This window comes from Biomphalaria glabrata, chromosome 17 (genome assembly GCF_947242115.1).
Source record: "Biomphalaria glabrata chromosome 17, xgBioGlab47.1, whole genome shotgun sequence".
NCBI lineage: Eukaryota > Metazoa > Mollusca > Gastropoda > Planorbidae > Biomphalaria > Biomphalaria glabrata.
In genome coordinates, this window is record NC_074727.1 from 9,640,867 (window position 1) to 9,668,116 (window position 27,250).

At 35.9% G+C, this 27,250-nt stretch overlaps 2 protein-coding genes across 2 annotated transcripts in view; both read right to left on the minus strand.

The window, feature by feature from the left end:
- LOC106053733 (zinc metalloproteinase nas-36-like) overlaps positions 1-10,578 on the minus strand; it is a 71,668-nt gene extending 61,090 nt beyond the window's left edge. The window contains exon 1 of the mRNA XM_056016054.1: positions 10,456-10,578. The gene's annotated coding sequence lies outside the window, so the exon portion shown is untranslated. The remainder of the gene's footprint in view (positions 1-10,455) is intronic.
- Positions 10,579-16,284: 5,706 nt separating this feature from the next.
- Positions 16,285-27,250, minus strand: part of LOC106060020 (TPR and ankyrin repeat-containing protein 1-like) — a 72,472-nt gene continuing 61,506 nt past the window's right edge. The window contains exons 41-46 of the mRNA XM_056015207.1: positions 24,319-24,463; positions 23,016-23,315; positions 21,687-21,889; positions 20,006-20,168; positions 18,681-18,929; positions 16,285-17,354 (exon numbers count right to left, since the gene is read on the minus strand). Coding sequence (XP_055871182.1) covers positions 17,304-17,354; positions 18,681-18,929; positions 20,006-20,168; positions 21,687-21,889; positions 23,016-23,315; positions 24,319-24,463 — 1,111 coding nt within the window. The 3' untranslated portion in view covers positions 16,285-17,303. The remainder of the gene's footprint in view (positions 17,355-18,680; positions 18,930-20,005; positions 20,169-21,686; positions 21,890-23,015; positions 23,316-24,318; positions 24,464-27,250) is intronic.

Below are 27,250 nucleotides of genomic sequence, written 5' to 3' on the forward strand. Positions count from 1 at the left end.
TAAAAAATAAGGGGGCCGAAGTAACAAATAGTCCTAGCGTAAGTAATTAATTCTTAATGTGATACATATGATTTACTAATTGATATTTGTGTGTGTGTTTAGACCCTTGTCTTACGAAGGTCAAATATAATAGGCCCATTGGAAAAGCGTCCGAGACGTATTGATTACATAAAAACTATGAACTAGAATGACGTCATAAAAATCGAAAAAAAAAGCACAGGACATTCTTCTTTAATGCTAGCCTGTGTAAGTGTCCATTTTCTTATTGTGTTTGTTTGTTTGCGAGTTGTTGTTTTTTTTCCGTTGATTTCTTTTTCCAGAAAAAAATATTTATAGCTAAATAATGAAAACCATCATATTGCCACATTGAGCACCAATTAAAATTTATAGACAGACAGAGAAATTGATTGATTAATTGATTGATTGGCGGATGGATTAATGGATGGATGGAGAGAGAGATTATTTAATTGCATCTTATAAAGAGTACCAAAGAGGAACCTTACAGATTAAAGAGCACTTCATAAATAGCTCACGATGACCAGCTGATCAGCACGTATAAGGACATAACGTTAGTAACACCAGAGTTAGGGGATTGACCTTTAACCGATAACGATTGACCTGTTTCTCTCTGGCAACTTTTCCTGGATTTTCTGTGATACATTCAAGGTCATTAATTTTTACCAATCATTAAAAAAAACATCTATTCAACCATCACAGTTCCATATTTCCTAGGGAAGCCCACTGCAGCCACTGCCAAGTGTAACGTAGATTTGTTGAACTAGTGAAATATTTGATCAAGTAACCCTATCGAGAGACGACTAACAATAAAAGCCACTCAAAAACCCACTCTATAGAGAACTGTCGGGTCGAAAAAAAAAAAACCTGCGCATCTCAATTCAGAGACAGAAACTGTAAATTTATGTTGATTTATGTTTCCATGTATTATTTTAATACCTCTTCTGGTATTGTTATAATGTCTGTTGAGTACTAAATAAATAGCCTTCTTCGCGCCAAATGTGTTGTTGCGTATGTCTACTAGATCTACCGAGTAATATCACCACAGCATGTTGGTTCACGAATAAGCTCGACATGGTTTTTATTTCATATAAATAACAATTCATAATATATTGGCAACCTCTGCCACCAAGAAATCACATGTAATACTTCACATAAAGTGATAATATTATCCACTAGAATTCATACAAAGACATCGCTAGTAATGCTTTATACACAAAGAAACAAGATACATCTATCTTCTTCCACGTCCATGGCGTCTACTGATTTCTGACCATGTGGTCAACTCTCAGAACGAGACTTATTTACCCACAGTTCCCCATTAGGCTTCAGTTTCACGTGAAACATTATAAGCACATATAAAGAGTGTACTCCGTGCTTCCCAACTAGTTCACGTCACACACAATGCAATGTGACAGAAACTCAATCTAGAACGATTTCTTTACCTCTATATTCCTTTACATTTGAACACAATTATAATGGCACGTAGTTGAAAAGAAACAAAGCTAATACTTGTATAAGCTAAGGGGTGGGGGAGGACCTGTATTTGAACTCATGGCTCACGCCAACTCGAACCAAAATGATAACCACCTTGCCAGTGAGGTGCTTGTGAGTATAGAAGATTGTATATTTATGTATTGTTTGTTTCAAATCTATTTTAAAGCGGCGACCTATAAAGGGGACTAATTCAGTTATACTACCACTTCAGTCAATAACAATTTCTTTCTCTTGTTCGAGATACCAGACAAAATAATTAATTACCAATAGTTAATTAACTAATTGGTTATTTTTTTTAAATTGATTCTTGTGTTGTCAGGTAAAAAAAATAATAATTGTGCGAAACTTTGACTTGAACCGAGTCTGGGTGTCGGAGAAATCACGTGTACAAACTTTTTTCCAAAACAGACAGACAGAGTTGATATAAGCTTTGTAAAAATAGTCTGCATCTATCCAGTTCACATTGTAGCTATCTGAACGCCAAGGAGTTGGATCCTTTTTTTTATCTTTCTCACTACATGATATCAGCGTTGTTCATGCAAATTATTGGATAAACAGAACATGTCAAAGTACCCCCACACCCCCTCTCTCTCTCTGGTAGCCCAAATAAGATCGCTATTTATATTATCGAGAGGACATTAAAAGGTTCATCAAGCTATAGCGTGGATGTCAACCCATTCATATATTTATGAAGAAGAATTCTGACTTTCTTTCTCTCCTCTCTGGAACGAGCGCGCCAATACTAGACAACAATAGAGTAAACCCTTGCTCCAGTGATCGCCCTTGACAAGAAGTTGGCTACCAGAATAATGTTCTCGATTGAGGTCATTGTAAATATTAGCCTTTCAAGTATGACCCCCCTAGACATCATCCTCTGTAGGACGCGACAACATTCCAATCAAACGTGGAAAACGATAAATGTAAACAGCGATGGATATCACGTCGACATTTTGCCCGCCCTTCGCTTGATTATCTTTCCTTCATCGTCTGCTACAGCGCACATCAAGATTTGTTTCCCTTGTCTTATTGTTTCCCTTTTTTTTGTTTTTTTTGTAACTCTTAAATTATTCATACGAACTGTTTAGACACGGAACGTGCGTCATATAATCATACACGAGGTTGTCAATCTTTTTTAGATCAAAATAATTCCGTTAAAAATTGTAAATGAACATAATTTTTTTTTTACAGAACTCTTATGAACTCACTCCGTCTGTATGTCTCTCAAGTACAAAATTTTGTACACGTTATTTTTCCAGATTCCCATTCTCGGATCAAGTTGAAACTTTGCACAATTGTTAATTGTTCAGAAGCACTTTGCGCATTGTCTTCAAACACTAGATCTAAAGGCCTAGCATTGGAAAATTATAAAGTCTAGTAGATCTATACATTTTTTTTGAAGTAACGTCTGTATAAGATAAGATATATATTTGTTTAATTAATCAGGATTCTTTCTCGGGCGAGGGGGGGGGGGGGTGAGAGGTGTAAAAAAATGTTCCACTTTTTTAAACCTTCTTCTTCTTCTAACCAACTTTTTGCTGCTGAGCTGTAAGCTTTTTTTTTTTTTTTTGCAGTTAATTGTTAAGAAAAAAACAATCGCTCTTTAAGTTCTATAAAGGAGTATTGTTTTTTTAATTTAATTTAGTAAATGATTTTCAAATGTTTTTCTTTTGCAAGAGCAACCAAAGTCATTAGACATTCACTGTGACTTTATTCGGAGCTGTGAGTGGGTATACCGCCTAACATATTTTTGATGTTATTTTTTATGAATCTTTACATATTTATGGTTTTCAGAACTATAAGCCAGGCTTGCTTTGATTTATCAGAGATTCCGCAAAGGGAGCGCATGCATTTCTTAAGGTTGCGTCCTATGTTCGAGAGGCATTGCCCTAAAGTGTGAGAGTATCTAGCTTTCACTCTGTTATTTACTGCGATTTTCCTGTACTGGACATATTGTCCAGCAGTCCATTGCAGTACGTATCATCTAGTTTTAAGCACAGAGACTGACCAATAAATGGTGTATTTGCAAGCTTACTCAAAGAACAAGCTGAAAAGAAATATTTTAGTAGGTTTTTGGAGGTTTTATGAGATTTAATAATAATGTTCTCCCAACTGAAACCTCCTACACTTAAGCGCGGTGATGGCGACAGATAGGGTTTGAACCCGAGATCATCGAGACCATTGAACGACAATTCAGAGCGCATATGATACGACCAGGCAGCCATTCATTATGAAACAAAGGCGTCTCTTCCGGTAGCATAGACGAGACTGCTTTTCAGAGGACGAGATCTACAGAAATAGATCTTAAAGAGATGTTTTTGTAAAATGTTTTACTTATTTCGGATGTTCCTTCAGAGTTGAAGATAATTACTTCCTAGTCCAAACCTCCCGCAGGACGACGGGGGATGGGAGCGGGCAGGGTTTGAACCCGGGACCATCGATAAGTCCGAACGACAGTCCAGCGTGCAAACCGCACGACCAGCAGCCATCCATTCAGGGGACGAGATCTACAGAATTAGATCTTAAACCGAGCAAAGTACAAAAAAATATTTAAAAAAAAAACAAAGCTTATAGGTCTATTAAGTGTAGTTGTATCAATTGGTTTTTGATTAGTCGTGTAAGTCAATTTGTAGGCTAATAGATCTAGACTGACAATAATAAATTTGTTCCATTAGAAATATTTTTACCAATTTTTTTTGTTTAGCTCAATTTTATACTTTTAGCTTTCTCAATACGCCATGATCCTGTCACTTGTCTGGATCAGTTGGAAAGGGGTAGGGGGAGAGGAGGTATCTAGGTGATCGCTTTTTAAATGTATTTATTTTAAAAGAAAAGTGCGCGACCTGAACTCGAACTCCAGGCCAATACGGTAACCACTATGCCAGGCAGCTGTTTTTGAAGAAGAGCGTTTCTTTCTACAAACAATAAAGAGGACTAATTCAACTTATACCAGCTTATCAGTCAAGTAGAATCCTGTTCCCTTGTTCGAGATACCAAACAAAATAATTAATTACCAAAAGTTAATTACATAATTGGTTATTTTATTTTTAAATTGATTCTTGTTTTGTCATGCAAAAGAAATGATTGTGTAAAATTTCAGCTTGATCCGAGATTGGGTGTGGGAAAAATAACGTGTACACATTTTTTACCAGAAAGACAAACAGACAGAGTGAGTTGATATAAGCTTGGTACAAAGAAACTTAAAAGACCTTCGATTCGGATGTTCTCCAGTTTACAAAAACATACTACTCATAAGGATGACCTCGGTGCTGAGGCGCGAGCCCCCCGTCGAGACGGCCGCCCCATTTCCCCCTGCAGAGCATTGAAATGTTTACTTAGTTTGACTGCACAACGCCAACACAAAAAGCAGCAAATTAAAAATCTCACTCTTCAACAGATTTCTGGAGACAGACGACATAAAAACAGCCAGGGGAGGTTAATTGCTTGTTCTCCAGCGTTTTCGGTTATTGCCCTTGTTAATTAAACACCAGTGTGACCTGAACAAATAGAAACTATCCAGTTTCAGACATTTGTATTGGGTCAGCGTTGACAATATTAGTGTTGCTGCACTTGCCCCAAAATAAAGGCAGTGTAGGTATATCTTTTGATTGATGAATTACGATAGCCCTCCTCAAAGAAAAAGATAAAAATCTGTATTGCGGGCCTTTATTTGGGTATTTCTGATTTTGTGGATTGGATTTCGATCATGTCAAACATGGAAAATGTTCCCGTCGCATTTTTTAAAATTTTACCACAAATTCTGCCAAGTCAATGGTTTTCTTGGCTAGCTCAGGCAACCCATTTCATGCTCTAATAGCACTAGGGAAGAAGGAGCATTTGTACAAATTTGTCCTAGCATATGGAACGAGGAATGTGCCTTTATCTTTGTGTCTTTCTGAGTATTTTATTAAATTTTGTTTTTCTATTTGAAGATTATGGTTCAGTGTTTTATGTAGAATTGTACGTAAGAACAAGAAGAGTTGTTTGAAGAAATATGGAGCGATAGAACAGACGATTTTTTTAAATAAAAAGACGAAACAAATGTAGGAACGCAGTATCGCAACATTACTTTGTGCTGTAAGCGAAAAGAGTTTAGAAATGTAATGTCCACAGTGCTGATAAGTACATAAGTACACACAAACAAGGATTATACAGTTGTCGTTTTTTTTAATATTATGCTTATCAGGACTTGGAGGGTCGGGCAGGGTGGTTAAGAGTTTGGATTCCGAACCTAAGGTTCTCGGTGAAGACTGGGATTTTTTAGGGCGCCCCTGAGTTCATCCAACTCTGATAGGTACCTGACATTAATTGGGGAAAAGTCAAGGCGGTCGGTCGTTGTGCTGGCCACATAACACCCTGCTCGTTAACCGTTGACCAAAGAAACAGTTGTCCTTATAGATTGCAAGGTCTGAAAGGAGGAACTTTACTTTTTTTTTTCTTTTTTTCAGGGCTTCCGGTATTCTGGACACCGGATACACCAAACACATTGTATGAAACTCTTCTGCGTCAACATAGAATGACACATTTAGATCTACTATTACACTTTATTCAAACGAAATCTAGACAGAAGCACTCAAGGTCTTTATCTATTTATATAAAACAACAATGGCCGTGCATTAGACAAATGTATAAAACGCTATTAAAGAATCGCCATTTTTTTTTGTCTTTATTCTCAGTGGACTGCTAGATCTAGTAAGTAAAAAAATAATGACTCGATATTGTGCAAGATCTATAGCTGGTGTCTCAACGACCTGACCTGAACCCTAGTGACATGCATGCAACAGAAGCTGTCTTTGTAGGTGAAGGCCACGTCTGAAACTATAGATGTATTGCTATCAATTTAATTAGAGGTTGTCTTGTTTTTTGTTATTTTGTTATATAGCAGGTCATTGTGTTGATGGAAAGCCCACGTGGTTGATAACGAAATCATAATGACGCAAAAAAAAATGTAACTGTTATTGTTAACCTTTTATTATTAACTGGGTTATGTCCCTTGACGTAAACACATTTTGTTGCAATGTACTTTGTTTTTTCACTCACACGACAGTTCAAAATATTATGGTTTAATATCTGTTAAGTAAAATTAAAGTGCCCTTTTCAGACCTTGCGATTTATAGGGCAGATGATATAAAGCCATCTGTTTCTATGGCTGAAGATTAGTGAGGGTGGTCATGTGGCCAGCACAACGACCAACTTCTTTACTTTTCCAACTCATGTCAGGTTCCTATTAGAGTTGGGTAGATTCCAGTCTTCACCAAGATTCAAACCCAGGACTAAGCCACATTAACATCTGCTAGTGCACACTATTTTTGCTACTGTTCTCGATGGACAGGAGGTTGGAAACAATTCTTCGTGCAATCTAAAACATTTCTCTTCATGTGCAGTGTGTAGTTAAACAGCTACAGCTCCATTAGAAATACAAAAACATAATTTAATAAAATACTCAGAAAGACACAAAGATAAAGGCACATTCCTTGTTCCATATGCTAGGAAAAATTTGTATAAATGCTCCTTCTTCCCTAGTGCTATTAGAGCATGGAATGGGTTGCCTGAGTCAGCCAGGAAAACCAATGACTTGACATAATTAAAGTCATTGGTTAACAAGCATGGATAGATGCATGACGCGAAGAACTTAATCATCTTCTTTTTTAAAGTAACGTCTGTATTTTATAAGATAAGATAAGATAAAATGAAACATGGTTCTTGTCTTGAAGCCTAAACAAAGAATACGGATTAAGGAAAAAAGTCTGCATTGTTTGTCAAAATTTAACTAGGAAATATTAGAGATTCACAAATATCCACATCTAGCTTAGGCTCACTCTCTGTGTATATCATCTTATATATATCCTTTAGTGTGTTGGACCGTTGGGGCACCACACAAGATTTGTCAACCGTTTTTTTGTTGTTGCCTTTTTTAAAATAGATTTACTATAGATCGATCTCTTTAATTAGCTGATAGATGTCTAATATGATAATTATATGATCATATTTTTATAGATGAAGGTCAACAGACAACTGAAGGTTATCTCAACAAAAAAAAGTCATGTCCTTTCAGTTAGCGTAGATCGATATCAACAACTCTAGTTCAACATACTTTGGAAACAGTGGCGGAGACCTGTGTAGATCAGAATCTGTGTAAAATACGCCTAGGTTTCATCAATAGATTGGTTAGAACATTTTCATTTCATCGGTAATCATCGCTCATGAATAGTCAAACGAGTTACAAAAACAATCTCTTGAATTAATAGAAACAATGGCGTCTGATGACGTCTTTTTCATGTCCATTGAAAATCGCAGCACAAAAAATTTGGACTAAGAGTAATAAAATCAGTCTCTACAATAAAGTGCACCGCTTGACTTCTGAACACAAACATTTGAAAGAAATATAGATCAGTGATCTTTTCACTGTCTTATTGCTTTCGTCACCAATCTATAAAATTGTATTATGTAATTAGTAACAACTGTATTGATTGCGTAATCAATCTAGTTCAGATTATAGCGTTTGCAATTGTTTATTTCAAGTTTAAGATGATTTTTTGTATTACACAAGGCTTAAATTTTGTAAAAGTGAATACTGTACAAATGCTATAAACATTAAGATCTACAAGTAAAGCAGTAAATTTATGGAGCATCTGTTATAACATCATGAATGAGAGTTTTCAATTTGTCTAATAATTTATACCTATTTTTGACAGAGAATGGTTAGGCTAAATGTGTATATAAGAATGTCGTAATTATATAACACCAATAGAACTACCTATTTCTTGGCTTTATTCAACTAGATTTATCTAATAGTCTCACATGACCTTCTGACACGCTGGACACACACAGAAAAAAAAAATTCAACTGCACTACATACTTATAGAGGCGCGGTGGATGAGAGGTAAAGCGCTTGGCTTCTGAACCGGGGTCTGGTGTTCGAAACCTGATGAAGACTAAGATTTTTAATTACGGGATCTTCAGACGCCTCTGAGTCCACCCAGACATTAGTTGGGGAAAAGTAAAGGCGTATGGTCGTTGTGCTGGCCACATAAAACACTAGTTAACCGTAGGCCAAAGAAAGAGATGACTTTTACATCATCTGCCCTATAAACTACAAGGTCTGAAAGGGGGAAAGGGTCTGAATATAGTGTTGTAACCCTGCAATGCACCAGTGCTTGAAATGCGCACTAGGGCACTGTTGAACGTAAACAGGAAGACACTAGAATGGAGAGAATAACAGTACATCATGGATTGTAAAGAGTCTGATTGTTTGGAGACTAAGAAGCCAGCTTTTGTGCTGCCTGAAGGTTGTAGAAGGGACCTGGAGCGAAGCGGGGAAGGCTGTCGTTGGTCCACATTCGGGGTGCTATCTAAAGGACTGGTAAATTAGTAGCAAGACTCTGAAGAACCTGAAGGATGTTATGTGTTTGTCCTAGTGAATAAACACACGTATTTATTTCCTGTTGAACTGTGTTGAGTTGCCTGCCTTTTCGTTGAGTGCCTAACCTAGAGAGTTACAACAATATATATAATTACACTCTTCTAATAATTAATTATTGTAGCTCAATACTTTGAAACATTCAAATATTCCTCTGGTGATATGTGATGATTGGACAGATTGGACAGAAAGAAGGTCAAACAAAAAAATAGATTTGTCGATCACAAAAAATTGAAAGCAGCAGCTTTTATAGTGTAGAGTCAAGCCAATAACCGAATTCCCAGACCTTACAGCATGCGCTATAAATGTTTGCATAAACTGCCTAATTTATTTTTTTTTCCACGCAGCTGGTATTTTCTTTAAGGGATAAAAAAAAGACATTAAGAAAAACGATTGGAATCTCAGATGGTCTGCCACTCGGCACCTGGGATTCTGATGGCAATTAACTGCTGGAGAGAGAGACATCAGAAGACACGCATGCGCGCGTGTAATTTATGTGGTAGCAAGTACAAAGTGTCGGGGTCACTAGAAGTTCACACAAAGTTTCTAGAAAGATGTCAATACATCGCATGTTTTTTTTTAGAGAATCGTATAGATTGTGATAGTTTATAGAAATCATATTTATCCTATTAGTGAAATGTTTTATCTTTCTTAAGTTCACGTAGTCACAATTAAATTGGGAAATTTGAAAATGTTATGTTACCAAATTTGTTTTTAGGCTATTTACAAAATAAAATATTACTTTAGTTAAGCACCAAATGTATTAACAATATTTATTGTTTCAAATTAGAGATAAATTGTATTTCAAATGATAACACCATGGTAGGATCATATTTGATCAGATGGTAATTGGAAATTCCTATTACTATGAGCGTGACGTGTCCAAACAAAACGGTGTGAGTCCAAAAAGAGGCACCAGCCCCCCCCCCCCCTCCCCCAATGCAATACAAAATGATGTATATGAACAGCAAGCTCATGGCCGGATTTAAAAGAAGGCAGGCGAGGTTACAGACCCCGGGGGGGGGACTCCACAAGAAATGGGCCTCAATAAAAGAGAAAAATAAATAGGAATTTCAATGAGTCAGAAAATTTTGAGTATTTTTGTTTCTCATTTTGAACACTAACAATTTAAATCTTACGTCGGGTGGCAACAATGTCGTGATTAAGAAGTATCCGCCTGTAGATGTCGCATGCTCGGAATGTGTGAATACCGGTAGAGCTCCAGATTTACGGCAGTGGGTCTACCAAAGGCCTTACCCTCCACAAACTCAAACATGTACACCTTTTTAAAACTGAAATATGAAATGCATATTAAATATTTCTATTTTGTTTATTTAAGTTGTACACCTTGAAATACATTGTTTAAGAAGTCATAAAGAATGTGACAGAAAAAAAAAGACCTAAATGATTAGATCTCGTCCATGCCAATGCCACAGTTCAACTAGATCTATGTGTTCTAGACGACACAGAATTACTTAGAAACATGAAATAAAGAGAAATAAAAGCTGTGAATTGAGATGTATTACCTGGACTGGAATAGATGCAAAGATTTAGTCCGGCGAGAAAAAACAGAGCTTCTAAATACATTTACTTCTGGTTTATGAAGGAGAGAGAGAAAGAGAGAGTCACACGCGCAAGGCAGGTGTGAGCACTCGAAAGATTTAATTGGTTAATATAAGCACTAGTGGGGTATGAGTGTTAGAATTAGAGAGAGGGTGGAAGAGTGAGAGAGAATGAAAGAGAGAGGTAGAGAGAGAGAGAGAAAAAAAAGAGAGAGAGAGTAAGAGAAAGAGAATTGTTTTAAGATCATTTAATCTATCTATATCGAATAACCAATGTAGTCAATGTGTAAGCGTGTATCAAATCTGTTTACACAGTGTTGGGGCAGTTGGTCATATGACCAAGAAACATTGTAGCTTACTCGTCCAAAACAATTAGATCTATTATGTATCAAATAGATATATTTTATAGGGCCTATCAAATAGATCGAGTATGTATCAAATAAATCAATACATATACATTTATTTATAGGCCTACATATAGTTATTGACTAAAAAGCCTTAAATGTTCTCAATCGCAAATTTCGACTCTTCTGAGCGAGAAGTTTACATTTTTTTAAACTTCAGCACATTCCTTCCGGACGGAGGACGGGACCCCCCAAAAAGGGAGACATATCCTCCTCTTGCCGGACGTCTTGGTAGGCCTACTCTTTTTTTTTAAAGATATCCACGAACATAGCGAATGTCATTTTGTTACCTCAACAGACCAGCTTAGGCGACAACATGAAGAGAGCATCTGGTGGCATGCTGCTTCAGAACGAGACAGCTGGAGGTCAGTCACAAAGGCGCGGGATACACATTTGAGACCAAAAGAAAATCCGCTGCTGAAGACAGACGTAGTCGGCGAAAAGAAAATCTTAATCGAACACCGGCGGACAATGGTTATGCTTGCCCTAGATGTGGCAAGATATGTAGGTCACAGCTGGGGCTGCGTAGCCATGGGAAATACTGCATTCCTCATTAATCTTCGGACTCGAAGACAAACCTTATTATTAACCTCAACAGAAAGAAAAAAAAAGTTTTTTTTAAGAGGGGGGGGGGGGTATTTTTAGCATGGGGAAAGGTTCAAATATTCAATGCATGTAAATTATGTGAACTATATTTTCTCTGTTATGTTTTGAAAGCGCCCTGAGCTTTACATTATGTTCGTTAATAGCATACTACAATGTGATTTATTATTGTTATTATTGTTAGTGCTTTAGGGCTTTTTTTTTTTTTTTGCTTAGTTTATAGGTCAGTGTGATCATGCCTTGGGCTGTGCATTGCAGTGAAGATGTTAAATTGTTAATATGATACTGCTGGAGGTGTTCACAGTTTAAATTGAGTTTGGCGCATGTCTTTCCACCTAGAAAAATATCATTGTTATAGAGAAACTGAAAAAAAAAAGAAAAATATATAAAAACTACTTACATGGTAAAACAGTCACACAGACTAAAAACTTAAATTATCTAAGTGTAATAATAAATGAAAAATCACCATGGATTTCCCATATTGATAAAATTATTAAAAAATCAAGCAAAACATTAGGGTTTATAAAAGTTCAACAGACCAAATAATACTTGAAGGTGTAGGATGTTCTTTGCTGATCTTGAATTTAATTTCCTTCACATATTGTTGCATGGAAGTGACCATTTGAAAAGGTAGGGGAAAAAAGAACAGCAGTAGAGTAGATTTTACACCTAACTGCTTTGTTAATATATATATATATATATATATATATATATATATATATATATATATATATATATATATATATATATATATATATATATATATATATATATATATATAAAAGAACAAAAAAAAATATTAAAAGAATTTCAAATGTTTGCTTCCGTTGTGTGGCTCGTATTGAGTATTAAAGATGGGTTACATTTGCTTAGAATCTTATTCAACCTAAATATGGTATTGTAAGCAATTTTATCCAATTCTCTATCCACTGCCATTAGACTCTAAACATCTTTATCTATTGCTTACTTTCTACTGTCTCTTTCTCTCTCACTTTCTCTGTCACTTTCTCTCCCACTTTCTCTCTCACTTTGTCTCTCACTTTTTCTCTCACTTTGTCTCTCACTTTGTCTCTCATTTTGTCTCTCACTTTCTCTCTCACTTTGTCTATCACTTTGTCTCTCACTTTGTCTATCACTTTGTCTCTCACTTTCTCTCTCACTTTGTCTATCACTTTCTCTCTCACTTTCTCTCTCACTTTCTCTCTAACTTTCTCTATCACTTTGTCTCTCAGTTTCTCTCTCACTTTGTCTCTCACTTTGTCTCTCACTTTCTCTCTCACTGTCTCTCTCACTTTCTCTCTCACTTTGTCTCTCACTTTCTCTCTCACTGTCTCTCTCACTTTCTCTCTCACTTTGTCTCTCACTTTCTCTCTCACTTTCTCTCTAACTTTCTCTCTCACTTTGTCTCTCACTTTCCCTATCACTTTGTCTCTCACTTTCCCTATCACTTTGTCTCTCACTTTCTCTCTCACTTTCTCTCTAACTTTCTCTCTCACTTTGTCTCTCACTTTCCCTATCACTTTGTCTCTCACTTTCTCTCTCACTTTGTCTCTCACTTTGTCTCTCACTTTCTCTCTCACTTTGTCTCTCACTTTGTCTCTCACTTTCTCTCTCACTTTGTCTCTCACTTTCTCTCTCACTTTGTCTCTCACTTTCTCTCTCACTTTGTCTCTCACTTTCTCTCTCACTGTCTCTCTCACTTTCTCTCTCACTTTGTCTCTCACTTTCTCTCTCACTTTCTCTCTCACTTTCTCTCTCTTTCTCTCTCACTTTGTCTCTCACTTTCCCTATCACTTTGTCTCTCACTTTCTCTCTCACTTTCTCTCTAACTTTCTCTCTCACTTTGTCTCTCACTTTGTCTCTCACTTTGTCTCTCACTTTCTCTCTCACTGTCTCTCTCACTTTCTCTCTCACTTTGTCTCTCACTTTCTCTCTCACTTTCTCTCTAACTTTCTCTCTCACTTTGTCTCTCACTTTCTCTCTCACTTTCTCTCTAACTTTCTCTATCACTTTGTCTCTCAGTTTCTCTCTCACTTTGTCTCTCACTTTCTCTCTCACTTTGTCTCTCACTTTCTCTCTCACTGTCTCTCTCACTTTCTCTCTCACTTTGTCTCTCACTTTCTCTCTCACTGTCTCTCTCACTTTCTCTCTCACTTTGTCTCTCACTTTCTCTCTCACTTTCTCTCTAACTTTCTCTCTCACTTTGTCTCTCACTTTCCCTATCACTTTGTCTCTCACTTTCCCTATCACTTTGTCTCTCACTTTCTCTCTCACTTTCTCTCTCACTTTGTCTCTCACTTTCCCTATCACTTTGTCTCTCACTTTCTCTCTCACTTTGTCTCTCACTTTGTCTCTCACTTTCTCTCTCACTGTCTCTCTCACTTTCTCTCTCACTTTGTCTCTCACTGTCTCTCTCACTTTGTCTCTCACTGTCTCTCTCACTGTCTCTCTCACTTTCTCTCTCACTGTCTCTCTCACTTTCTCTATCACTTTCTCTCTCACTGTCTCTCTCTCACGTTCTCTCTCTCTATCACAATCACATTCCAAAATCGGCTATAAAAAAATCTCCCTCTCTCTGTCTGATGAGCATTGTATCACAAATATGTCAGTTGAGCATTTAAACAAAAAATGAAGCCAGGGAAAAGTTAATGGAAGTCCATCATTAATTCATGACGATTTATTTCTCTGGAGATTAGCTGAAAATATGTACAATGGAGAACGGAACACGACATAGAATATAATATATCAAAATGCAAATATTATAAATATAATAAAAAATGGATGAGCCGTGTAGAATTGTGCATTGGTTATTTAGAATCAAATCAAAGTAAGACAAATTTTCATGGCTTGCATTTCTTAAGACTGTTTTGTTATGAAATTCTCATAAGAAAAACATAATAAAATCAACAATGGGGCATATTTTTACTTGCTTATCTTTTCCTGGCCCAGAAAGTTTTTGAGTCTAAAATCCGTACTTCCCTGTATGAAGTTTTCAAATCTATGATTAAATTGAAGAATCAAAATTATTCTGTCAATCTCAATGTAACTGATAGAGAATAAATATTTCAACCAAGATATTAAGAGTTTGGACCTAAACCGCAACAGCTTATAATTAAAAACGACCTGAAACATGCAGATGGATACAACACAGTGTAGTTCTATTAATACCGTTGTTTAATGTATAATGTTCACCAAATGTTTAACATATCTCAGTTGTTCATTCAAAGTTAAAGATAATTTACTTCCAAGTCCAAACGTCCCGCAGGACGACAGGGGATGGCAGCAGGCAAGGGTATGCACCCAAGACCCCTCAACTCAAGAAAACATTAAGAAACTGGAACAGACACAAAATAGTGCAGTGGGATTCATAACAAACGAATATTCACATTTGACTAGAGTAACACCGTTAATTAAATCACTAAATTTAGAAAGCTTTCAGAGAGACGACTCAAAAGTAAAGTAGCAATTATACATAAAACACTGAACCATAATCTTCAAATTCAAAAAACAAAATATATTTAAAAAATACCCAGAAAGACACAAAGATAAAGCCACATTCCTCATCCCATATGCTAGGACAAATTTGTACAAATACTCCTTCTTCCCTAGTGCTATAAGGGAATGGAATGGGTTGCCTGAGCTAGCCAGGAAAACCAGCGACTTGGCATAATTTAAGTCATTGGTTAATATGCATGACTGAATGCATCATCATCATCTTCATCCATATCCATTTGAGTGAGGGCTTGAGAGGCTTAAATCCTTTCTTGCAAAAGCCCTGGACAGAAACCCTGCTGTCTTGCGTAGTGCATACATGTCACCATACAGGTCGAGAATTTTTGGTTTCACAGACCTGCCGAGACGGAGGACGCGTAGGACGTAATCATCTTCATTTTTTTTAAGTAACGTCTGTATTATATAAGATAAGATAAGACCATTTAGACGACCGAACGACAGACCTGCACGCACACGACAATGCTGCCATCCATGTAGTTTCTTTGAGTTCCATGTCGTCAATGAGTGAAAGAAGTCGCACACTATAAATACTATTAATAAATACTATAACAGTTACAATGTTAACGAGTTCTATAGGGCACTTCATTTTATTGTATAAATATATACTTCTTATAACTATTATACAAAACAACAGTTTGTTTCAGCTTTTTCATAACATTTTGTGTTCATAGATCAGCGAGCACCCTAAATATGTTATATATAGGTATGAGATTTAAAAAAATTACGGTCTGAGATATGTTGCATATGTATAGTTGCAGAAATGTGCCCCATTGATGTGCAACAAATTCAGCAATTCATTTGACTTTTCCCTCTTTGAATATTTATCCTCAGCCTGGGGATCAAACTTACTGTTGTGAGTGTTTTGCTGTAGCTGTTTAAAGAAAATGTAGAACTTATGCGTGAACACTCATAGTAGAGTTCTGTCGTTTGAATTAGTTCAATACAAATTAGATCTATTCCTAATCAGTTTCAATACATAACCTCCTGAACGCAAATCAAGTATAGTCTACGTTTGTTAAGAGAAGTGAAATATATGGAATACATCAATTAGCAGTAGGCCTAACTAATTTAAACTGGGATTTGGAGAAAATTTCCCCGTGTGACTGTTTATAGTATAAGAAATTAAAGAACGATAACCTACAGAGCTTTCAGAATAGAGAAAAAGATTAATAGTTAAGCAAGCAGAGTTGTGTACCTTGACATGACTTCATTGATCAGCTTCTTATGGATACAAAATAGAAAAATATGGTAATAAAACAAACCAACAAAAAAATATTGAAACAATTTTTATTTTTAAGGAGCACATTCCAAAGAATGTATATACCTCCATGATAGAAATATTCATTTGAAATATATATCACAATGTCAAATAGTATAAGTATATATGAAGACCCTAAAAATATATATATTATCACAACATAATTAACAAAAACTGGGGGTGTGTGGATGTGAATGTTCACATTTCCTAAACTGGTTCAAACATGAGAGAATAAAATGAAGGGGGATACAAAACAAAAAACAACAGTAAAATACCATCACCTAGTTGTGTACAATAAAATGACAATTACTAAATTACATGCCATAACTCTTTTAAGGAGACAGTTAATTTGAAATACTATAAACCAGTATAGTAAAATAATCAATGTCTAACTTAATGAAAGCAAATACAATATTAATTGGGTGATAAAGATATATATGTTAATAAATATTGTTCTTACATACTATATATTCATCTTCTAGATGGTACGCGTAAACTTAATAGAATCTATTGAAAAGACAGATGGACTAGAAATATAAATAATTTCAAAAATTACATGGACAAATTTATATTTTATGTAATCAAATAATTTATTCTACCTGATGTAAAATGTATAATGTAACAAAATAATGCACATGAAACTCAAACCTTAAAAACATCATCCATCACCAATCATCAAATGATACATTAAGTAAATGTGTAGCATTAAACTGTAGCCTAATAACAAACATTTGATATAATGAGACTATGTGCTAATTACATCACCAATCATCAAACGATACATTAAATAAATGTGTAGCATTAAACTGTAGCCTAATAACAAACATTTGATATAATGAGACTATGTGCTAATTATAAACACAACTTCAAATAAGATTTTAGACACTTAAGTTATCTAAACATTATTGTGCAGTCAAAATAGACAGCCCTAAGGTGGAAATCAGTAAAAAGAATAACATTATCTTCAGTACACACAAAAGATTGTAGTCTTTAGCTTTGCATAGTAGTCTATAGTCCATCATTTTGTGCTGCCTTTAATGTTTTGGTCCTGGGTCAGATATCTGTGTGCTGCCTTCATTTCTGTTCTGCAAAGAGAAAAAAATATGCTATTAATTTCTTAGGGAGAAGAAAAAATGAAATGTCATAAAATTGTTTTAAATTAGTCAAATTAGTTAATCGTCACTTCTAAGTCAAGACTGCCAATTATGGAGTGAATGCACATAAGATGGAAGTGTTTGAGGAGCCTTAAATGCCTTTGATAGAGGTCAAAGAGCACCCAATGATCAGAGCCATACAAAAGTCTGGTGAGAACCACTGCTTTATAAACAGTGATTTATGTTGTTAGGCAAATAGACCTATTCCACAATTTTTTCAGTTGGAAGTGACCAAAAGCGCTGTTGGTCTTTGCGAGACGGTTGTCTATTTCTCTTGACAGCGATGCATTGTTGGACACTGTGCTGCCCAGGTAGGTAAAGTGGTCAAAAACATTAAGGAAGTGGCCATTCACAGATTTGTGGAGCTGGGTTAGTTCTTTTTGGGGACTTCTGAAACATGACCTGCATTTTTTTTTTAGGTTGACAGACAGACCAAATGAGACAGCAGTCTCAGCAAACTCATGAACAGCAAGTTGAATCTCCTACTCGGTGTCTGCAAAAAGGATGCAATCATCCACCACATAGAGCAGCTCAGTAGCAAGCATCTCTTTCATTTTAGGAGAACAAGCGCTGTACGTTAAATATGCTGCCATTGGTGCAGAATTAGATGTAGATGTCCTCATGCAGGCATCACGGCATTTTATAAAGTATGGCTAGATGTCCTCATGCAGGCATCACGGCATTTTATAAAGTATGGCTAGATGTCCTCATGCAGGCATCACGGCATTTTATAAAGTATGGCTCCGAAGAATATGGAAAAGAGTGTTGGAGAAAGCACAACCCTGCTTCACAACATTCTCTGCAGGGGAATACGCTGATAGTTCACCATTGCATCTGATTTGACATTTTGACTGTCATGCAGTTGCTTCAGAATGGTGATAAATATTAGAGGGCATTCAAGTAGAGAATCTGCCATAAACCAATGGGATTCACTTTGTCAAATGCTTTGGTGTATCAATGAATGCAGCATACAACTCTGGGGTTGCACTCCCTGCATTTGACACAACATGAAAATCAGGTCCAATGTGCCTCTACCAGCCAGAAATACACACTTGCTTTCAGAGAGCACAAAGCCTACAATGGAGTTGGTCATTGTGTCAAGTAGTATTTTTGGCAAGGATTTTTCCAGCTATTGACAGTAATGTAATGCCATGACAATTGCAGCAGCCTGATTTGTCACCTTTTTTGTACAGGCATATGATGGTGGCATCGCAAATTAAAGCATATATAGCCTACAAAGCTCATCATAAAACATACCATGACAGGGTCCACTGATACAGGAGCGGGCATTTTAAAGAAAACCATCTGTGGATAGTATTTTATTTCCATACGATATGGAAAGAGTTGAAAATTCTTTCGATCCTGCCAAGTATATTGCATCATAAAGTCCCCTTGGCTGTTTAAGTAAAATGAAATGGCTGTCACTAAGTCTGGGTAACTCTTTGCTTTGTGGATATTTTTAATTAAGAGTTTCAACCTTTCTGGCATTAAATCATTATGTTTGATCTGTGCAAAAAAAGAAATAAAGAAAGTTTCATTAGAATAAATTTCATAGACGTAGATAAAAAAGATGCATTTGAAAGATTTAACTCAACATATCTTTGAGACTATTGTAAATACAAAAACATGTCTTTTTATGATATAAAACATGGGAAGAAAAATGTCATTTATTATTATTACTAATTAGTGTCTGTGACAGGCTTAGAAAAAAATAGCACTAATGTCTGTAAAGTATTAGTTTACAAATATAGCTGGAAAGCTGTGTGATTTACAAAATGAAAACTTCTTTGATTTAGAAACCTTTTCTTAAAAGTTATAAGGACTCTAAATAATAGTACTCTGAAAATCAAAATTAAAGTTTAAAAGGTATATTCAAATGCATTTATTTCCTAGTAGGCCTTTTTTTTTCTTGATTCTTATCTTATCTTTTATATAATACAGACTTTCCTTAAAAAAAGAAGATGATTACAACATACGCGTCATGCATGTTAACAAATGACTTATATTCTGCCAAGTCACTGGTTTTCCTGGCTGGCTCAGGCAACCCATTCCATGCTCTAATAGCACTAAGATTCTTCTAAGGAAAATTTTCTAGAAAAGTATTTTGTGCTGTGCGATAATTATGGAAATACAGATAAGTTATTATTCTTTAACTTGCAGCAGACACATTTCTAAATAAAATAAATTTAACTTTTAAATTTCATGCACTTTGTTTGCAGTTCTGGAAAATAAAAACATTGATATCAACTTTGAGGAACAGCTTGTTGACTTTAAATAATAGAAATATATATTTAAAAAAAAAAAAAAAAAAAAAATAGTTTTCACAATTCAGCATATTTTGTGCCTTTCATTTTCTTTTAAAGTATTATGTTTTGAGTATTTTTAAGAAATATTATCAATAACTAAAATATAGAAGCTTGATAATTATGTAGCCTTTGTGAAATAAAAAAAAATTATTAATTTCATCCCAAGACAACTCTTTATATGCCACCATAGGTCACAAAAGTGAATACTACAGGAAAATGAATACTACCGGGATCCAAAAATATTGAGATCGTATAACAATGAGAAAAAAAACATACATTATAAAGTTTGCCCCTGATTAGTATTTCAAAATCTGATGAAACCAACTCTTTAGGAATATTGAGCATGACAACAAGTGTCAAAATGAGTATTCTCTCCACAAGCTCATAGCTTGGATTGGGTCCACACAGCACTTGAATGTAGTCAATAAGGTTGAACTCACTGCAGTGAAACATTGATGAAAAGAGTTAAATATTATGTAAGCTATCAGTATGAAAACATTCTTCAAAAACTGGGAAAAGTTTGGTTAAATTATTGGCTTGGAATCTTGTCCTTTAGCATTGGATAAGAAGTCACATTTCCTAGAAATCTATAAGGATACCTGATTTCTTTTGGAAAAGTTCTTTTCATGTAATTATTTAAGTTACACTAGGAGGCGCAGTGGCTGAGCAGTAAAACGCTTGGCTTCCGAACCGTGGACCAGGGTTCGAATCCTGGTGAGACAGGGATTTTTTATTTCGGGATCTTCGGGCGCCTCTGAGTCCATCCAGCTCTAATGAGTACCTGACTATAGTTGGGGAAAAGTCAAAGCGGTTGGTCGTTATGCTGGCCACATGACACCCTCATTAACTGTAGGCCACAGAAACAGATGATTTTTACATCATCTGCCCCATAGATAACAAAGTCTGAAAAGGGGACTTTACTTTTTTATTTTTATTTAAATTACACTGGCACATTACTAACTGGCTGATAAAATATTATGGCACATTGACAAGCCATTCAATGACTTGTGGCACAGCAACACTCTACAAGTTGAAGCTTCATAATTTACGGCACATTAATTGGCTAAAAATTTAAATGGCAAATTTCCAATCAATGTTTTAAAGTACATGGAATACTGAATGACAAAAAGGCAATCTAAATGCAGGCCATAAGTGATTAATTTAGACATCAGCTCATAAGGCAATGATATATTTATATATGTGGCATATCAGTTCTTTCAGTCTATCATCATAATGTCATAATGTGTGTCTTCTCTGCTGAGATGGAGTCATTTATCAGCTGCTAGCTAATGAAGATGAAAAACAGTGAAGACTAAATAAGCAGATAGTTTAAAGTTATCTGTCAGTCAGGTAAAAATGAATGCTTTTATTAGTTTAAAGCCTATATTGTAATCATTTTTGTCTTCTGGTTTGACTGCTGCTGTTATCTTATATAATACAGACGTTACTTCAAAAAAGAAGATGATTACGTCCTACGCGTCATGCTGTTGAAGGACTCATGAAGAATACACGCTTTGTTTCTACATGGATGTCCAGCAGGGTTTCCTATTAGCCTTTTTATATTTTAAAACATCATGGCTACTAATTCAGAATAACAAAATTATAAAGCTTAAGTAAGATCAACTTTTAAGCAGTTTTCCAAAACTATTTAAGGTTAAAAACTGGCAAAAATATAAAGCTTCAAAGTATTCAAGTTATTTTGCTGATCTAGTAAAGTAAATAGATCATATAATAGAGTAGTGAGTGCAGCTGCAGTGTTTATGTCCAAGGATTTAGAATTTGAGTCTCTCAAGCCCTCATTCAGATAGAGTTTTTTGATGATTTTCTTGTGTCATTTTCTTTTGAATGAAAACCATGTGTGACAATTCAAACCTGAATATTTACATCTTGGCATGTAAAAAATTCAATTGTAAGGATGTTTATTACTGTCTTTTAGGTAGAGAAAGAGAATGCTTACCTGCCCACTAAAAACATCACTAGTGTAGTTTGTATGTCCTGAACATTCAAATTTGATAAATCCTGTTCAGCCAACATCTGATACAAAAATTTCGCAGACTTTCCAGTGTCCACTCCATTGATACAAGCTTCCACCAGTTTTAAATTTCCCAGATATAAATTGGGAAGATAAAATCTATTTTTGTTTTTAGAAGTCTTGTTAGCCTAAAAATGACACAAAATATGCCTTAAGCTAATGAAAAAGAAATTCAAAATTAATCAAACTTCTCAATTTCACACAGCTATGAAATTAAGTATGTTTAAGTTTAAAAATAAATACTGGCTTTCCTTTTGAAATAAAATTAATATAAACATGAATAGGATTTATTTTATCAATTTAATTAATTGTATATTTATAAAGTATTCAAATTAATGATTTTACAAAAAAAGTTAATATGGTTGCCATGGCTCTTTTTTAAGATTATAAGTGTCTCACTTTCTATTTCTGTACACCAGATTAATAATAATTTTTAAAATTCAAACAAACAGAAAAGTTCACTTATTTAGACATCATTCATTACAAGAGATTAAATGTTGCATGATGTAGCATGTAAAAATTGGAAACCACAAGAGCCATCTTTCAACAATGATGGCCTATCTGGGCAAACAAATCAAGATCAACCACCTCACTGCAGCTGTCTCAACAGCGGCCTACACTTGCAAGACATGGAAGTCATTCACAAACGTCGAAAAGAGGTTAAAAATGAGAGAAATGACTGGGAAAGATGTTAGGATCATACAGATATCATGCAAGCAATAAAGAAATCTTCTACAGCACTGGCACTCACCCCTTAAACAAGGTTGTAACTGAATGTTGTATGAGATTCATAAAAATAACCTTAAACGAGATAAAACACTTTCAACATAGTCAGCCATAAGATGCAAGCTAAAAAGAGGAACTTCTTCTTAGAATGTCAAAACATTCATAGGTGTAAGTTGGAGGAAGGCTTGGATGTGACTTGTGATTGATTTCTGTGGAGAAAGCTAGCCACCCTATGGGCCGAATGACACAGGAGGATTGAAGTCTAAGTAATAGATTCAAACCATTTTTAATGAGTTTAGACCAGAAATACTTCAATGTCAATCTGGAAACATGTCAATAAGCTAAACACACATCCTGTGTTTTTAACTTGATGATTATCTGATCCTCTTGTCACATTAGTAGCAATAGCAAATTTAATATTACAATTTCAGAATAGGTGTACGTTTTAAAAACAAATTTCACTATTACTAAGAAATCAAAATTTAAATTAGATTGAAAAAATAAAACATATAATGCAACGAAACTTACATGGGCTAAAGTAAAAAGTGTGGTACAAAAATGAAATTCCATCCAGAAGAGAAGATGGTCTAATCTGGGCATCAAAGACCAGTTCTTTAAAGTTACAAGTTGACTTAAAAATGTGTTGAACTCTATCACACTCCTCATTGGATTGTGGGCAGAGAAGAGGAAACTCAGAGAATCCACAAACAGGGAACCAATGGTCTTTATGGTGAGATGTTTTGTCTCCCCTTGATCAAGTTCATATCTAAATATTAACAGATTCTGAAATTCCTTGTACCTGGTCTCAGGTGACTCATTTAGAAAATTCTGTTGAATAAATCAAAATAAAACTGCGAGCAGAAATTCTTAAAATGGAGATAAACTAAGACTAGTGGTTCTCAATTTTTTTACACTCATAGACAGCCAAAAATTTTGCTATTAGGTATTTTAAATGGCAATTAAACATATCTTGATTAAGTTCAATGTACATTTCAAAAGTTTCATTTCAGCTAATATCAACTCAATACAATAGAAAAAAGCTTATTTTTCTTTTTTCCCTATCTATTATTGGACTTATTAAGCCATGTCTCTCCCTATTTCAGCATGTCACAGATTACATACTAATATCCTACATGAAGATTCTACATTTCAGGAAGGCTATGGAACCTCAAGACAGAAAAATATTTTCTCTCTCTCTAACTCATTTATTTATTTTATACAGTATAAAAAAGAGGCTGCACTTTCTCCATAGAATTGAATCCTTTTTGGATTATGGTATGCACTAAGTCATTAAGTCTATTTAATAAGTTCACACTGTTATAAAATAGAACTATGTTAAGCCATTCCTAGTAAGTGTAAGACGGAACATATGTAAATAATGTAAGCAAATATGTAAACACTCATCCTATCCCAACACTTTCAACACATCATTAGCACATAATGAAACTATAAAATACGTTAAGTAATGAAATGAAACAAATAAAAAAAAAAAGAAGAGAAAACATGCTTATTAGGAGGAAGAAGATGCAGAAGATGCTGGAGATACTGGGGTAGGTAAGTCTGAAGAGGTAGAACCTGCAGAAGATATGGGAGATGTGTTGTAGCCACGAAACATCATAATTCAAAGCAACATAACCAGAGGAACTCTTTTATATATTAAATGAATTTTTTTCATGAGATGGTCTTGATTTATTAACTGGAATTCCAAAATAATCTTCATAACTTTCTCCATGTATAGCTTGTACTTAACATTATACATAAGTCAACTTCTTCCCTAAATAAAATGTTTCATATATCGTTCAGGCATGAAGTAAACGTCAAATTCACCAACCTCCAGATCTATGATGTACTGTTGAAGATTAATGTTTTCTATTTTTAATAATGATGTCACTAGACATGCTTCAACTATGCCTCTCACTGAGCCAAGTTTATCCTTGACAGAGTTTTTGTCAGCACCTAATAAATACTGAACATACCTGTGGATGTAAAGAATAACAGACATCAACAAACCCCATTTCGAGATGTAATCAGGAAGAGGAACCTGTTTAAATTACAGTATACTGATTAAGTAAATCCTAAATTGCAATGATAGGTTAAGTAGATTCCTTGTCCTCAAATAAATGGTTCACAAGCTAAAATTTTAACACTTAAAACTAATAAATCCAACAAGAATTATTATACATCTTTGAATTGCAATATTGAATTAACATGAAAGATATTTATTAAACCAACCTAGTCTAGTCAAAGGAATTTAATCAAGCTGAATGTTGTCAGGGAGAGGTATGGCGAGAATGAATGTTAGTTTAATATTTTGGTGTGATTGTTATATCCCCTTGTTATGAATGCCAAGTGTTGCACGTGTTGTGAACTGAGTGATTAAGTCTTCGTTGAATGTGCGAGAGAGTGTGTTAGTTGATTTGATTTGTTGATTTGAGGCACATCGGCACAATTTAGGCCATGTCGTGCCTGCAGTCCCTTAAGGACTACTCTCTCTCTAAACAAAAAGGGCCAGATTCTATACAGTCATATAATTAAAATCAAGGTCTATTCACATTTAAAATAGTAAAGGTAGTAAAAATTTAAATATTTGGTAAAAATCTAATGTAAATAGTGCATGTTCACAAATTCAGAAATCACATCTTCGTAGATAGCCCCACTTCCCGAATAAAGCCCAGTACCTTCCCAGGGTCGACATTATTAAATAGTGTTTTTAGATTAGTGGCTCTAAAATATTTCGCCCTGACATCCTGGTATCTGGGGCAATCAACGAGGATATGTTTCACGGTGAGGCGAGAGTCACAGTACTCGCAAAGTGGGGGCTCCTCTCTCTTCAGTACAAAAGAGTGCGTGATGTAGGTGTGGCCAATCCTAAGTCTGGACATGGTTGTGCTACCACGCCTTGTCAGACCCTTAGATGTGGGCCGCCACCTGACATCCGCCACAATCTGCCTGAGTTTACTGTGAGTCTCAGCCTCCCATCGGTTCTGCCACTCTCGATAGGTGGCAGAGGCAATACTTTGTCTCAGGTCCGAGTAGGGAATTTGGGTTCCTGACACCGCATGATTTAGGGCTCTCTTTGCTTCTCTGTCTGCGGCTTCGTTTCCCTCAATGCCAACATGGGAGGGGACCCAGATGAAGGTGACATGCCTACGGTCGGCTGTTATTTGGTCCAACAGCTTCAGGCTCTTATGTACCAATGGGATGTCAGTCTTCATCCGCCCCAAAGCTTGCAATGCAGATTTGGAGTCGGAGCAGATTATAAATTTACTCCTTTCTGATGCTTTTACGGCCATAAGTGCAAGCAATATTGCGTGCAATTCGGCCGTAAAGATGGAGCAGCCATCGGGGAGTCTACGGGAGATTGTTTTATTCCGAAAGGAGCAGGCACACGCGACCTTTCCCTCCATTTTGGATCCGTCTGTGTAGATGGTGCCACAATCTCCGTAGCTCTCCTGCAGTTCCCTAAAGTTGACTTGTAGTATGCTTGGGTCTGTATTTTCTTTTTTGAAATTAAGGAGGGATAAATTTAATTTGGGTTTATTCATTAGCCAAGGAGGATTCTGAGGGGTTTCTATTTTAGAGATTTGGTCAATGGGTGGGGTTAAATTTTGGATGGGTTCTCTCATTCGAAGGCCCAACGGCTGTATGACGTTAGGCCTTCGATTGTATAATTCTACCTCTGTGGGGTTAAATATGGAGTCAAAAGCAGGGTTCGTGGGGTTGGATTTTAGCTTGACTATATACTGCATTGCAAGCTTTTTCATTCTTATATCCATGGGGAGTTCTCCAGCCTCCACATGGAGACTTGGGATAGGTGATGTACGAAACGCGCCGAGACAGAGACGCAGGGCAGCATTTTGTATTGGTTCCAGTATTTTTAGGTACGACTTCCTTGCTGCTCCATATATTATGGATCCGTAGTCTAGCTTGGATCGAATTAGACTCCGATAGAGCAGCAGCAAGGTATCTCTGTCAGCTCCCCAGTCCGTATGGCTGAGTACTCTTAGTATGTTTAATGACTTTTGGCATTTCTTCCTAAGTTCCTTAATGTGGGGGAGAAAATTAAATTTGGAATCTAAGGTGAGGCCTAAAAATTTTGTAGTTTTCACGACAGGGATCTTCTTTTTGTGTATAAATAGTTCAGGGTCTGGGTGGAGTCCCCTTAGATTACAAAAATGCATACTAACTGTTTTGGAGTCTGAGAATTTGAAACCATTATAGTTTGCCCAACCCTGAATTTTGTTTAAACATAACTGTAATTTCCTTTCTAAGGTGTTCATGTTTTTCCCATAAGTAAGAATGACAAAGTCATCGACATACAAAGAGCACTCTATGCCAGGGGACAGCGCATTTATGATGCTATTTATTTTAATGTTGAACAGGGTGACTGACAGAATGCTGCCCTGGGGTACACCCATTTCCTGGTCATGAGTGTCAGAAGCGGAGTTGCCCACTCGGACCTGAAATTTTCGATCTTTCAGGAATTCCTCCACAAAACAGGGGAGGTGTCCCTTAAGCCCCATAAGCGCCAGGTCACGTAGAATGCCATGTTTCCAGGTTGTGTCATAGGCCTTTTCTATATCGAAGAATACAGCTACTAGATGCTCTCTTCTGAGTAATGCATTTCTAATATAAGCTTCCAGCCTTACCAGGTGGTCAGTTGTTGTCCGCCCCTGCCGGAATCCGCACTGGTAGTTTGAGATCACTTTAATCCTTTCCAGGTACCAGACCAGCCTACTGTTAATCATTCTTTCCATGGTTTT